General features: G+C 34.8%; 1 protein-coding gene across 1 annotated transcript in view; it reads right to left on the minus strand.

Annotated features, from left to right (window-relative positions):
* Positions 1-1,226: 1,226 nt before the first annotated feature.
* NYAP2 (neuronal tyrosine-phosphorylated phosphoinositide-3-kinase adaptor 2) overlaps positions 1,227-16,053 on the minus strand; it is a 129,914-nt gene continuing 115,087 nt past the window's right edge. Inside the window, exon 6 of the mRNA XM_063306105.1 lies at positions 1,227-1,445. Coding sequence (XP_063162175.1) covers positions 1,227-1,445 — 219 coding nt within the window. The remainder of the gene's footprint in view (positions 1,446-16,053) is intronic.

Consider the following 16,053-nt stretch of genomic DNA (forward strand, 5'->3'; position numbering starts at 1 on the left):
ATGTGCAGATGCCCCTTGCATTTATCTTTATTCTAAGTAATGAACAATGTAAGTAATGATCAATGCTTTCAAGAGTCTCACATCCAAAACCATTGGTCAATATGCAGCATTCTTGCATTCTTATGCACTGCAAAGCTAAACCAGCAAGCAGAGTTGCCTGCTTACTGATAACCTGTGTGGGAAGGGTGAGGTGACTCACTTCCAGGCATCTTCTCCCTACCACTAACTCTCTTTAAGGAAAGTGAGCACAAGGGTTGTGCAAATATTTGATTTAGAGATTTGATTTCGATGCATTTCAAATTATCTGTTCAAAAAGAAAAAATTAAATTGACTTTATTTTTGGAAATCATTTGAAACACTGAACTGGATCAAACTGACAATGTGGACTGAATCAACAATTAAAATCAGTTTGCTAATCCATGCAGCTGAACAGTGTTTGGTGGGAATGCTCCTTGTGCAGCATCTGTGTACAAAGGTTTTTGCAGGATATCCATCAGGTACCACAATCAAATCTCCAGCCATATGAGGGAGGCTGATGCAAGTGGTTTTGCCAGTTTTGTAGATAAATTAGCCTTTATGAAATGCATAATTGATGCTATACTAACAAATACACTCACTTTAAAAAAAAATATGTAGAATAACCACATTGAGCACCCAAGCAAATACTGTTTCACCTGCATTATTTGCACTTAGATTCTAAGACTGTTTATAGAAAATGCATCTAATGAATCCATATGAATCTTTATTTAATGACTTCAGCCCTAGCACCGGTTTGAGTTGAACATTTTACTGTTAAACCAAAAATGTACATCCACATGCTTTTGCAAAGAGATTAAAGTGGGCAGATGAGATAGCTTTAAAAAAATAGAAGAGAAAAGCATAAAGGTAACACAGAAAAAAAATTAAAATAGTATACAGTTAAAACTTTTCATACATTTTGCATTATATTTGAAAAAGTGTATTAACTTGGGTTTTTTTTATAAAGAGGTTGGGAAAATATTTACATCTTACTCTTTTTCTTGGTCCAAAGGAATCCTCAGAAAAGGTGCATGCCTTCATTCTGAGACATAGATTTGGGGTCTGATGGCTAGGTGGGTACCATTTCAATAAGCTTTCTTCCTAGGTAGTTCTTCATCAGAAATTAGATTCTAGCAACTACCTTTATAGAAAGGTAGTCTGACAGTGCATTCTTCAGGAATGTGTGGAAGATAATCCCCATGATCATATCATATTGCAGTATCCCAAAAAACAGTTTGTTGCTTGGAGTATGGAGGAGGACTATATTTCTTGGTCCCTGTGCTTTTTTTCCAACTTGGCAAGATAGGCATGCTGTCTTGTTTGCAAAGTCCTTTCTGTCGTGCCTTGATTTCTTTGCACAGGCAACGTTTTTTCTCAATCATTTCCAGCATTGTATGGTCTCCATGCAACCACTGCATGCATGTCACCTATTAAAAAAGGCACAAGATTTAAATATGGTTGAAGAATGGTCCTGGTTGCTTGAACAAATCAGGAAGTGCTTTCTTAAGGAGACAAGATCTTTACAACAGTCAGTGAAATAAAGTAAAATAAAATGAAGGACAACATATAGAAGAATGGCTTCAGATGTATTATTGGGTAGCTCTAATTTTTCATTCCTTGTGCCAATAAATGTGCACTATTCTAGATCAGCCTTCTCCAATCTGAATGCCTCTAGCAACAAATCCCATTAATCTACTGGCTGTAGTAATGGGAAGTATAGTTAAAATGGAATTTAGATTGGGGAACTCTAGTGTAGACCAGTAATTTAATCCATTAAGAAAAAACTCTGAATTAAAATAAATAAGAGCGTAGGAGAGAGAATGCCTGTTTGAAAAATCTTGCATGGGAAACAAAATCGCTATTGCTAAACCATAGTATGTCCTAAGTGGGTTTAGGCAAAGTATTTGCCATTTGTAGAATCAGATGCATCTGTAAATAAAAGTCAATTAACAGAATTCAATGTTTGCTCTTAGCAGTACAACCATCCAATTCATTTGCAGGTAAGTCAGATTAATTTTGGACATAGGAACAACCAAGCAACTTTTCTCAGCTTTTCAGGTATCAGATCTATTTAATAGAGAGTTAATGTAAGCCGCCCAAAGTCACTTGCTGAGATGGGCGGCTATAGAAATCAATCAAACAAACAAACAAACAAACAAACAAACTTTCCTTCAACAAATGCCCAGCTGCAATGTAAATTACCATATGTTGTGCTAATTGGATCAAACTATATAGTTGGCAGGTGTACACGTAACTAACAATAACAAATATTTGTTTTTCAAAAATAAGCACATAGAATTCAGAATAAAAATGTGTTAAACAAGATTTTTTTCCCCTCTCATTCATGCTATATATAAACTATGGCTTTTTAGTTTGGGAAAAAAACTAGTAAGATAGGACTTACCTACTTTATAACTGTATGTGCTGCAATAAAAGTTCTCAGTTTAACATAAAATATTTACTTTACTGTTTTTCTATATCAAGAATATAAAAGTCTAGAATCCAAATTCCATAATGACTGGAATTTCTCTTAAAATTCTCGAGGTGTTACCTTTCCCTTTTCTCTCCCAACTGTATTTTCATCTTCACTATATTAGTGATGGTATTTCACCGTGTAGGTTTTGTTCTGCAAAAACTCTATATCATAGAAAGACATAATTACATAATAACATTAAAGCTAATTTTCTTGAACTTCATTCCGAATTTTGATTCCTTGATTCCCCAATTTTATTCCTGTTAAGAGCAAAACATTTCAGTCTCCTCACTCAGAAAGCTCTAGCTTCTGGCTACTCTTGTCTGAGCTGTCAACTAAAACATGGGAAGACTTATCCAAGTCTCAACCTACCCAAGCATTTAGATTTGGGGAGGAAGACTTTCAGATCCCAGAATTAAAGCAAGAAGTTAAGTATTAATGCAAAATATGCCTTTGCTTATAGTGAGGTCCTATATGCTTATAGGAACAGTATTAATATTTTGGAAAGGGGTTAAGATGTATCTGTTTCAACAGGGCATGTAGGTTTGGGCAATAGAATCTGTATTTTTGCTTTACTGCTTGCTAATTTTCATTGTCATGGAGAAAATCTCTCTATGTGGTCATTAGGAATTGAAAATGACTTGATAGCATATAATCAATCAATCAATCAATCAATCAATCAATCAATCAGTTTCCATTGATGTTATATAGTGATGTTTTACTGTTGCAGTTTTAATATTGTTGTCATCCAGATATTTACATAAAGGAGATGATAGAAATGGAATAAATAAAGTAACATGTTTCACTGAGTTTAGTGGGTAATTTTCAGGTTATAGTTATGTCAATCTTACCTGATTACCCTCAAATAACCATACCTAGAATTCTACCTGAATGTTTTATTCACTGACACATACATTATCTAATATAAATATAAAATTAGCTCCTGCCTATTTGACTTCTGTTTGAGAGCCAGTTTGGTGTAGTAGTTAAGGCACCAGGCTAGAAACTGGTGAGACTGTGAGACTGTGAGTTCAGGTCCCACCTTAGGCACAAAGCCAGCTGGGTAACCTTGGGCCAGTCGCTCTCCCTCAGCCCTAGGAAGGAGGCAACGGCAAACCACTTCTGAAATCTTGCCAAGAAAACTGTAGGGACTAGTCCAGGCAGTTACCAAGAATCAGACTCGATTGAATGGAAGATTAATTTTTTTTTTTACTTCTATGTCCTTGCCTCTTTAGAAGATAAGAAAGGAGGGAAAACCACATTGGGCACTTGGTCATTTCCAAGAAATTGCCCAGACAATATTTTCATTGAAGGAATAACCCCTAAAGCCAGAACTAGTTATAACTAAATAGGCCCACACAGGTTTGCACCAAATATGGTAAATACAATAATTTGTAGCTTCTTTTATGACTGAGCATAATAATATGAATACAATAATATTGCATTCTATCAAAAGACTAAAAAGGTCATTATGTTCTGAAGACAAATATTATTTCAGTAAATTAGTACTTTTTTTTAAAGAAACAAATGTCGAAACTACCATATCAACTAATTAAAGCATTTAAAAATCAATCAATCAGACTGCATCTGAACAAATTAGCTGATTCATACACGACTTACAAAATACACCTTTTTATATAGGAACTAGTATTAAGATTATTACTAAATAATACATAAAATCTGATTGTCTGAAAATTAAATGAAATTAATTTCCTCAAGAGATTTACAAATACTGTCTACATCAATGCTGTCAACATTTGTAGAAGACATCCCTTAACATGCAATTTCAATCTTTTAATATATAATTAATCAATTAGCTTCACTGATTAGCTGATTAAATCAATTGTCCTGAATCATTCTTTTATTGCTAGTTCATTTCAATGAAGTGTTACTTCAAACTGTCTGCATTTCAAGACATGATTCTTCTTTATTTCCTTCAGCACTGAGGTCACTGAAGATGTATCATAAAATAGGCTATTACCACCTTCCACAAGTTTTGTAACTAAATATGTGAACACAACTGAAAAATATGGAAATACCTCTAAATTGTATCAAGCAAGCAAGCAAACACCAGCACTGAGAAAATGTGGTGTTTAATATGGCTGTCATATCTGAGCTGCAAAAAATCTTGGCAACTAATAGATTATAGTAAAGAGTTAGAGTTTTTGGTACCTCTCTGCTCAGAGTTGGTGCCAACTAGAGTAACATAGAAGCCCAGTAAATAAATAAACAAATTAAATATTTCCTCTGACTTCAAACCATAAGAGTGTGCCCAGGATACATTTTTAAATTTAGTAGTCCAGATCCCTGCATTAAGTACCAAGCATGACCTTACATCTTGAGTCAGAAATGATGGAAGTAAAAGCTAGAGTATGAACAGTTACGATCAATCATTAGCTATGACTATCCTATTTTCCTGTGAGGCTTGACTCCCTGAACTCTTGATAATGTTTGCCAATCAACACAGAAGAAAAGTCTTTTGTTGAATGAAGATGTTTAGGTTCTTGCTGGCTAGCCTATACTTCTTCAGATATAAAAACCCTTGCACTGCCTCACAGCAGTCAGTGTTGCTCGTTGGGTAGTAGTCTAGCTAGCTAGGGTGCCTAACTGATGATTCCTTGAGAACTGGAGGCACAATCAGTGGGGGCAAATTTCTCATCCCGTTAAAGTTCCTGTATTACACAAGGGCATTTTCCCTGATGCACCTGAATGGTTTCCCCTTTGCCGTTTCAGATGGGAGGTATGCAAAGATCCCATATGTGGACTATCAATTTCCATGTAGGACTGGGCAAGTTGAGACTGCTAAGCATGTTCTTATCCAATATTCACTACAGAGAGAAACTTGCATGATATTTTTATCTCCCTCATATCATGCTGATCAGAAATATTTATAAATGATATTAATCAATTATAATCCTTTAATAATACACAAAATTGCTTCTTTTTGTATTGCAGCTTTAAAAACTCACCAGGATTTGATTAAGAATGAGATTTAGCGAATTTTGTGAACTTTGAGACATTATATAGACTTTTATATTTTATCATCTAGAGATACATTGGTAGAGAATGTTTTATCAATTTTTGCCATATAATTTATTAGTTTCTATTAGCACCACTTTTTGCATTACCGTATCTTACATATTTTGTGTTTTACCATTCAGATACTTAAATGTTAGCATTATAGCTTTAGTCAAAGAACTTAGAGCTGCAATATTTTACAATATTAAGTTTCAGATATTGTTGAAATGGTTGTACCTTTTTTATCTTTGCTGTTTTATGTTATCTTGTGCTGGTTTATTGCTGAGATAAACATTATTATTGATATTTTAATCTGTAATTTAGTTTTTCTAATGTATTTTATGTCCTAGCTAGACCATGAGCCTAATCCAATAGAGACCACTGAAATAAATAGTTTTTGAATAGTTTTAGGATCATTTCCCTAAATTACAGGGGACTTTAGGGAAGAGAAACATCCTGCACAATTTTAATGACTTGTAATACTGATATAGCTTATATAGTGATAGAAGAGAAATATTTTCTTATTTTTTTCCTATTTCCACTATTCCTTAATTCTGTTCTATATATTCTGTTCATCATATTCTATCATATGATGAATATGATACCAGTCTAGTTTACCAGTTGGAAAGCTTAATCTGTTTACTTTTTAAAAATGTAATCAGCAACTTCTTATCATGGAAGGAAGTTGAACAAACTATCTACTGTATTATTGCTGCATAACATAGCAATACTGAACAAAGAACTTTTTAATCAAACTGCAGCATTTTTCTTTAAAAAATATTTTCTATAATAGAACAGCAACTGATACGATAGTATTTTCCCACTTTGTTGCTGATAATGATGTTTAGGATATAAGCCTTTTCTATCTTTTTGTTACTAGGGTAAAATTTGAAGCTCTGGACATTAACCTAAGTCCACACTTCAGAAGACATTTCTATCATTTTTTTCCAAGCGTTGTACCCTCCTCCTTGTTGTTGTTTATTCATTTAGTCGCTTCCGACTCTTCGTGACTTCATGGACCAGCCCACGCCAGAGCTTCCTGTCGCTCATCAACACCCCCAGCTCCCCCAGGGACAAGTCCATCACCTCTAGAATATCTTCCATCCATCTTGCCCTTGGTCGGCCCCTCTTCCTTTTGCCTTCCACTATCCCTAGCATCAGCATCTTCTCCAGGGTGTCCTGTCTTCTCATTATGTGGCCAAAGTATTTCAGTTTTGCCTTTAATATCATCCCCTCAAGTGAGCAGTCTGGCTTTATTTCCTGGAGGATGGACTGGTTTGATCTTCTTGCAGTCCAAGGCACTCTCAGAATTTTCCTCCAACACCACAGTTCCAAAGCATCGATCTTCCTTCTCTCAGCCTTCCTTATGGTCCAGCTCTCGCAGCCATATGTTACTACGGGGAACACCATTGCTTTAACTATGCGGACCTTTGTTGTCAGTGTGATGTCTCTGCTCTTAACTATTTTATCGAGATTTATCATTGCTCTTCTCCTAAGGATTAAGTGTCTTCTGATTTCCTGACTGCAGTCAGCATCTGCTGTAATCTTTGAACCTAGAAATACAAAGTCTTTCACTCCTACATTTTCTCCCTCTATTTGCCAGTTATCAATCAAGCTGGTTGCCATAATCTTGGTTTTTTTGAGGTTTAGCTGCAAGCCAGCTTTTGCACTTTCTTCTTTCACCTTCATCATAAGGCTCCTCAGTTCCTCTTCACTTTCAGCCATCAAAGTGGTATCATCTGCATATCTGAGATTGTTAATGTTTCTTCCAGTGATTTTAACTCCAGCCTTGGATTCCTCAAGCCCAGCATGTCACATGATGTGTTCTGCATACAAGTTGAATAGGTAGGGTGAGAGTATACAGCCCTGCCGTACTCCTTTCCCAATCTTAAACCAGTCCGTTGTTCCGTGGTCTGTTCTTACTGTTGCTACTTGGTCATTATACAGATTCTTCAGGAGGCAGACAAGATGACTTGGTATCCCCATACCACTAAGAACTTGCCACAATTTGTTATGGTCCACACAGTCAGAGGCTTTAGAATAGTCAATAAAACAGAAATAGATGTTTTTCTGAAACTCCCTGGCTTTTTCCATTATCCAGCAGATATTGGCAATTTGGTCCCTAGTTCCTCTGCCTTTTCTAAACCCAGGTTGTGAATCTGGCAATTCTTGCTCCATGAATTGCTGAAGTCTACCTTGCAGGATCTTGAGCATTACCTTACTGGCATGTGAAATGAGTGCCACTGTTCGATAGTTTGAACATTCTTTAGTGTTTCCCTTTTTTGGTATGGGGAAATAAGTTGATTTACCCTCCTCCTTAGTTTACTGTAATTGTTTAAGCTATTACCCTGTGAAAGTGGATTTTTCCTGATTTTTGTCAGTTTCTTTCCTCATGCATTGGTTGTACAGTGACATTCACTTTACATTTATAGGAGATACAAAGGATACCAAATGAAATAATAACATTGGCATAAATAAAATAATATCCCTTGTCTACACATACAAGATTATCATACTGGAAGAAAATGAATAAACATATATGTCATGAAAAGAAACACAAAAGGATATTTAAGTTGAAATCTACCAACACTGTTTCAGAATGATAAACAAATAAATAAGAGACCATATATAAGTTGTATGAGAAGAACAAGACTTTCAGTAGAACAGAATGACCACAGAGCTGTCATGAGACAGGTGTATTGAAGAAGCATTAGCAACTTTTTACCAGAATTACTTGGGGAGATTTTTTTCTCCTGATGCAGAAGTAGCCAGGGCACAGAATATGGCTGTAGACCCTGAAGTCTGGCACGGTGGGGGCAAGAATCCTTGTTGCACTGGAAAGATTCCAAGAGTAAGAATCACCTAGGGTTGGATCAGTAGCAGGCTTCCCATGGGCAGAGGACCTTCTCCCTAGCCCATCCAAGTTCAGTTAAGGTTCATGAAACCCTCTCTTTCCATTACTAGGACTTTCCCCTACACATATCTATGAATTCTTTTAGTTCATGCTACCTTTGTACAAGCCACTTTCTGTAACTGTTTTTTATACAGCTTTTTTGCTTTGGAAGTGATTGGGATGCTGGGCTGTATCCATGCTGCTGGTAGGCAAGTGGAGGGGATCTACAATGCTGGAAAGGGCCAATGTGGGGAGAGACCTCATAGCCCAGTCCAGCTTAGGGGATAGAGGGTAGCCTGCCCTATCTATTGACTGAAGATAAGCACAGGACCAGTTCACATTGGGATGTGTTTGCTGTTTACCATTCCTGGTAATTCCTGGTCAGCTTTTGCAGCTGGCGGGGAAAAAGATTTTACAGCCAGCAGGGAGGTTGATGATGTACAGTATTCAGATCCCAGCACTGTTCTACACCAGCTCCTTATGTGAGCTGTAACCAATAAACCTGTGGTCCACATCTCTCCACTTTTTGAAATGAGGGTCATTTTGCATTCATGAAAATTATCTTCCTCCCACCTAGCAAGCTGTATTTAACACACCTGGAAAATCACTGCTGTCCTGAGATTCTTTAAATGTACTTATCAAATATGGTGAATACATTTTCCTATTTTCTTGATTAGATAAGCATTGCAGAGTACAAATTTCTGCTAGCATGCATGGATTACCTTCAACATTTATATCTATCCTTTATAACTCTGAATTATCTGCAGAATTTTGAACAAAACAGATATGTGAAATCATGAAGCAAAGTTCTATCCTTTTAAATTCGCAGCATACTTACATTTTTTGGTAAATAATGACAAAGATACAGATGTCTCCACTGCATTTTTATATTTTCAACAATTAACATACATATCTATTTTGATTTCTACTTCTTTTCAAGTTGGCTGCCCAATAAAAAAAGCGCTATAACAATAATAGAACTATTAACATAAGAGTAACAGAATAGCATAATTATTAAATATAATAATGTAATAAAGAATAGAATAGTACACAACAAGTCAAAAATAACTTTTAATTAGTCATGGCAGTTTATTCATCAACCCTTTAAAACATCAGTTAATCCCACTAAAACTGGCAACTTCTATTTTGGGAGAAGAATGCTAATTTGTTGATTACAATATTACAATCCTTTTATATTGTTGAGCTAGAGACACCTATATTGTAAGAAACAATCATTAAATCCTATGAGACCAAATAATAATAATAATAATAATAATAATTTGTTTTTATAAATACCTGTTGTCAATAAATCAATTTGAGATTCAACATTTAAAGACTGAATGGAATAAGGAATTGAAGATCCCCATTTTGTCTAAACAGTGGGAAACAGCTTTAACCTCAATATCAAAAATCTCAGTAGATGTTAGATTACAGTTTATTCAACAAAAAATAATATTCCAGACTTATTAGATCTTATTGTGTTTGTATACAAAAGGAATGAATAAATCATCATGTTATTGGAGATGGATCAAGAGTAATGCTTCATTCGAACACTGTGCTTTTGCAATGTCCTGAAGTTATTGTATTATTACATACCTATTAAATGGAAATTGACAGCTGGACAATAGAAATAGATTCTCCATACCCTTCCTATTGTTAAGACACTAGTAGTTCAACATTAGAAAGATAAAGATATTGATTATTTATGGAGAGTTACAATGAAATTTGGTCATCATTGAAAGTGAAATTTTTATATAAATCTATCTATCTATCTATCTATCTATCTATCTATCTATCTATCTATCTATCTATCATCATCTATGAGAAGCCTGTATGTTGTTGCTGTTTTTGAATTGTTTTCTTTTCTTTTGCATAGCTATTGTTTTATCCCTTTTCTCTTTGTTCTGCTTTATTACATAAATAAAGCAAAATAATAATAAATTAAAAAACTGAGTTGAGATGAAGTGAAAACACTCATACAAGTCAACTGAGAAGTAACTTCTAGCACACAATTCACATAGCCATTAAAATGATCCTGCCCACTACCTGAAAAAAATCCTGCAAAATTATTCAGGGAGATGCAGTTATGTAAAAAAGGTATGCAATATTAAAGCACCCCTGTTCATGTACAGGATGGCATTTAAAAGGCCTTTGTGTATGTATGTGTGTGACATAATAGTCCTTGAAAAATAACACAAGTTCATACTGGAGAACTAGGTATTATTTAATGGAGAAATAATTGAACAAAACTAATGTTTAAAAGTTTAAATTGAATGAAATGTTATTAGTAGGTATCCTATTGTTGAGAACCAGCTTCATGTAGAAATTAAAGTCACCATGCTAGAAAGAAGGAGACTAAGTTTTAGTCCTGCTGGGTAGCTTTGGGTTAGTCACCCTCTCTCAGCCCTAGGAGGCAATGGCAAACCACTTCCAAAAAATGTTGCCAAGCAAACTGCAGGGACTTGTCCAGGAAGTTGACAAGAGTCAAGACTGACTTGGAGGCACAAAAAAATAAAAATAAATACAAAGTCCTACTGTTGGAAAGAATGTAATCATGGGGCACAGATCACACTTGAAATAGGTGAAAAGTTTGTCATTCTGGAGATGGAAGCCAATGGGAAGGGAAATGCAAACTGAAAAGAACTGATAGAATATATATATGTCTGTGTGTGTGTGTGTGTGTGGAGAGAGAGAGAGAGAGAGAGAGAGAGAGAATAAGAGAGAGCACAAATAAAATGCCACATGATTTATCACATGAGAAAAATGTGCACTTCATGATAATACATGGTCTGGCTCAAGCCTCTTTTAAGTTTAGCCTAGGTTACTAAACTAGACCAGAATCTGTTTCTAGGTCTTCTGTCATGTAGTATAAAATGTCATGACAATGATACAAAGAATATACAGTATATCAGAAGATTTCTTGCTTCTCTGAATAACTACAGCCCATCACCTGACTGAAAGAAAGCCTTCTCACTTGTAATAGACCTTATTTGTTTGCTTCTTTGTCTAGTCTTGCTTCTGTTATTGAAATGAAGAGAGTACATGGGGATTCTTGGACAGCATCTCATCCAGGCATTTAGAATACTAAAACTTGTTTAGTCTGGACAAGGCAGCTGCATCATTTGACCATGGATGCTTATCAGAGAGATGCACGTAACATTAACTTGTATGTCCTTTTGGTACCAAGCATGGTTGTTTTTACTCATTCTGTTTAATTATTCTGGATTTCAATTTCTGCCACCTTTTGTTTTATAGCTTTGCTGTTTGTTAGTGTTTTTATAATGTGATTTGTTAACCATTTTTTTGTGTTTCTATTTTGAGTAAGAAAAGATTGAAAGGAAGAGCATAAAAAAATGAAACAGACCAGACAGCATTTTCAAAGCATTTTGTAAACTTAAAAGCAGGGTGTTTTCTTAAGTAGTTCAGGGTGTAGTTTTTAACAATGAAAAATTGTTTTCTACATTCCTAACCAAAGTCATGGGCATCTGCAGATGGGGACAAAAGTGGGGGGATGATGACACAAGTGCCATGACATAATCACACAGATAATGTGACTTACATACCTGCCTCATTTTACTCTAAGGTCATGATGTATATGTCAATGTTCTGACATCATTATGGCTTGTCATGAGTACTGCTATCCAGTACAGTATGGATTCATAGAATAACAGCTGACTCAGTATATAAAAGAGTCCCCCTTTTAGGGGGAGATGGGCAGTGTTAGAAATGTGAATAATAAATAAATAAAATATATAACTAGTATACACTGATTCTGTACATTTCATTTCCAAAGTTCCTGAAGAATTTTGTCAATTTTAGAATTATGCACAGTAGTTCAAGCACTTTCCAATGTAGAATTTTGTATCACAATGACTACACTTCAGCATTCAAGAATTGTCAAATTGCTCATTAACTTGATATGGATTTCTGAATTCCACAATAGGTTTAGTGAAACATGTTTTGTCACATTTAGTATTGTTCCTGGTTTCCCAAATCCATTCCTCTATGCTACACTTTAGTTAAAGAATCCAATAATCCAGAGACTACATCTAATTTTCTGAAGCAAGCCATTAAAATGATTAACCCAGAGGGAAGATCTTGTGCAGTTGTTGTTAGATAGATGATAGATTGATAGATAGATAGATAGATAGATAGATAGATAGATAGATGATAGATAGATAGATAGATAGATAGATAGATAGATAGATAGATTCTCTCTCTTTCTCACCTATCTCACCACCTCTTTTTGTGAAGAGTTGGCCTCCTTTCAGCAGAAAATATGCAAGACTGCAATAATTTATTTTACACTTCTATAAATCCATCAATTTATCTGGACAAAATCCTCAAAAACAAATAATATAATTAACTAACTGAATGGAAATTATTACCCTTAAAAAGTAAATATGCCTTATATTAGCACAGATAGTTCCTAATAAAGGCTGGGATCCAACAGTGCATTAATGTGCCCATTGTAAAGTGTGATGTTACTGATCATCTGGAGGTCCAATAAGAAGAACATGGAGACTAGCCAAGCTTTCATCTAGAGCCTTTTTGTGGCAAGTGTCCAGTTGGAGGAATAAGATGTTGAAATAAAACTATAGAGAATGCTCAGAGCAAAATACATATCACTATGGAAACATATTATGAGCTGGAGGGCAACAGCTAGTCTTCCAAATAATATTTACTTAGTCAGTTACTGTGAAAAGAGATGTGCTGAGAACTGTGGCAAATTCCATCACACTGGATACATTTTTACTCAGTCAATATGGTTAGCAATCTCGGTATAGTCCAAGTGACAAATGTTCTAAATTTCAAAATTGGCTTGGAAGTGATATTGTATGTTTTTTAGATTTTTGTTAGAGATTATTTTAACTTGCCTACCAGTTTCTGAGTTTTTGGGATGTCTGTGCAGCTATGTTTCTTTTTGTCTTTTTTCATCTTAAATAGTCAGGGAAGAAAGGGAAATTACAATGGCCATGCTGTTGAGGACATCAGTGATATTCCTGTGATTATGGTGCCTTGAGATTTTACATAGTTTCATGTTATGGCATTCTTCATTTTACTTAGTTCTTAGGAAAAGGGTCATATCATAAACAAAAGTAACAGTATACAATTGGTTTTATACAGACAACCACTGCTAAAAATGTGTGATCAAACGTTAGCCCAATGAGGCTCAAATTAAATTCTACAATGATCAGGCCAGATGTTTTTCATTTTTTCATTTAAAATATAAGAAGAATGCCTAGCTGTAACAATATGCAAATCTGAATAATGTTATTGTATTTTTAATGATATTGGAAATTATGCAATAATGTATTTATTGTTTTTGCTTTAATTGATCAGGAATGCTCACCAGTGCCTCCAATACATCATGACTACTAAGGATTTTCCCCATATTAACTCAACTGTTGGCAGCAATTTTCCCCTCCTTTTTAATCCACCGACTAAAACCCAGGATTGGGGAGGTTGGTAGGGTCTCTCAGTGTGACAACTCAGACTATGGTTAAGGAAAAAATGGTTAAGAGCAAAGCCTTGCATGGAATATGAGTTTGCAGTCTTTGTCCAGGCACAGGTAATTATATAATAGCAGAATAAATGATACATATGGAGGCATTTTACTGGCTGTGTCAAGTTATAAATTTTATTAATGTGTGAACTGATTTATGATTTTTCTGTTTTGTTGTTATCTTTGTGTGCCATCCAGAGTCTTAGGAATGGGGCATCATAGAATAATGAAAAATAATGAATATATAAATTCTGTCAACAGGAGGTCAAGTGAAATCCTTAGTTTGTTGTTTTGTGTTGACTTCTTCCTGATGATATATTTGTTTTCTTTTACTGACGGTCTCATCAATACTTTGGTCTTGCTGGTCTTTTGAGGGTTTTAACATAGATCTATATACTACTAAAACTCTCGGGTCTGTAACCTTTAACTGGGCAAAATGGTGTGTCAGAGGGGAACAATTTTTGAATGAAGAGATCTCAAATGGGCTAACTTACAAAATGCATGCAAAATCCAGGACTCATGACTCCCATGGAATTGAAATTTGGCAAATTTTATAAAGCATTTTATGAGATAAAAATTATCATACAACATTGAATGACATAATACAAAATGTCATAAAACATTTCCTGTGGTCAACTCCTGATGTTTGGCTGTACTATACAGTTCAATATGAATGACTTAAGCTATTTTCAAGGCAGATACATCTCTGAATATCTCCCTGAATTTTAAGAAATTTTCCAGTGAAGGCAGTACACTGGGAAATGCTCTGCCATTGTTGAAGGCATTAAGGCATCTGGTAAGGAAATAACTCTGAAATGATGACCCAACGGGTCATGGGTTGTCTAGTATTTGTTTTAAATGCATGTAAGCTCTGTTCCTCAGGTCATCTGGTCCAGATTTCCTTAAGGAGAATATATGTGAATCACCATTCTGCAGGCAGCTTAATGGAAAGGATATGAGCCCCTTCTAGATTTAAAGGATTATTGTAGAGGTAAAAGAATAGAAAAGTAATCATATTTTAAAATTCTCATTTAAAATACATAAAGTTTTATTTTCATTGTTCAACAAGACAAAATGAAGATTATAAATTATCAAAAGTGAGTGCTGGCATCCATACTTGATTATAACTTGCATACTACATATAATGTATATGAGGAATTCAAACATTTCAATGATAGACTATGAAGAGACACATGTACATATATAGATATATAAACAAACTATACATACATACATGGGTGAATAGATATACATATTTATGGGCATACAGTATACAGACAAAGTACTATACAGGTGCTGTAAGTGCAATATACTGTATAAGGCTATACAAACATTTGAGGGAATCTGATGAAATCATGGTCACCATGGCAGCAAGGCTAGAGCAGTCTGTGATGTAACAAATGATGGTGATAAAAACAGAACCTCTTCACAGTGTGCTGTGTGGTGTCTCCCTCTCTCTCACACACACAGATTAAGATAGAAAATCCACTGCATTTCCATATCAAAATGTTAAAAATGTTGTATTCATTAACAAAATGGAAATATATCTGAGATGAAACAAGTGACGTTCTATTTATATCACATTCTCAATTGGCTCTTTATTTTCCTTAATAATACAGGGGACAGGACACATGATCCCATGCTTTTAAGAACTTCGGCTTTATATCACTTTTTATCATTGTGTTTTTAAATGTATGAATAATATTCTACAAAACTGTTGCCCTGAGTTAAACATAAAGGTACACCCAAAAATAAAAGAAAGATTTTTGTGTTCTTTCAACAAAGGCACAGCGTTTGAAATGTAGGTGCAAAAAATGGTTTTGTATGAAAGCAATTCAACAATATCATGGAAGTCTCTTATTTCTTAGCTTTCTTTAAAAAAAATCATCTTAAAACCTCAGAAACCTAATTTCCAGTCTTCTTTTTGTAAATGATATTCTGTAAATTAGGTAAAAAGGGAAGTATTAAAGCATAGCTTCCAAAGGAGCAAGAAGTGAGATAAAGTTATAGCCAACATATATACATATACATATACATATATATATGCTATTAGCATTACTTAGTTCTAAACTACATTTCATTATACCGTAAGGTAGTCCCTCTAAATATACTATAATATTTGAAATAGTTGTAACATGGAACATT

The sequence above is a fragment of the Candoia aspera genome, chromosome 6 (genome assembly GCF_035149785.1).
Source record: "Candoia aspera isolate rCanAsp1 chromosome 6, rCanAsp1.hap2, whole genome shotgun sequence".
Classification (NCBI taxonomy): domain Eukaryota; kingdom Metazoa; phylum Chordata; class Lepidosauria; order Squamata; family Boidae; genus Candoia; species Candoia aspera.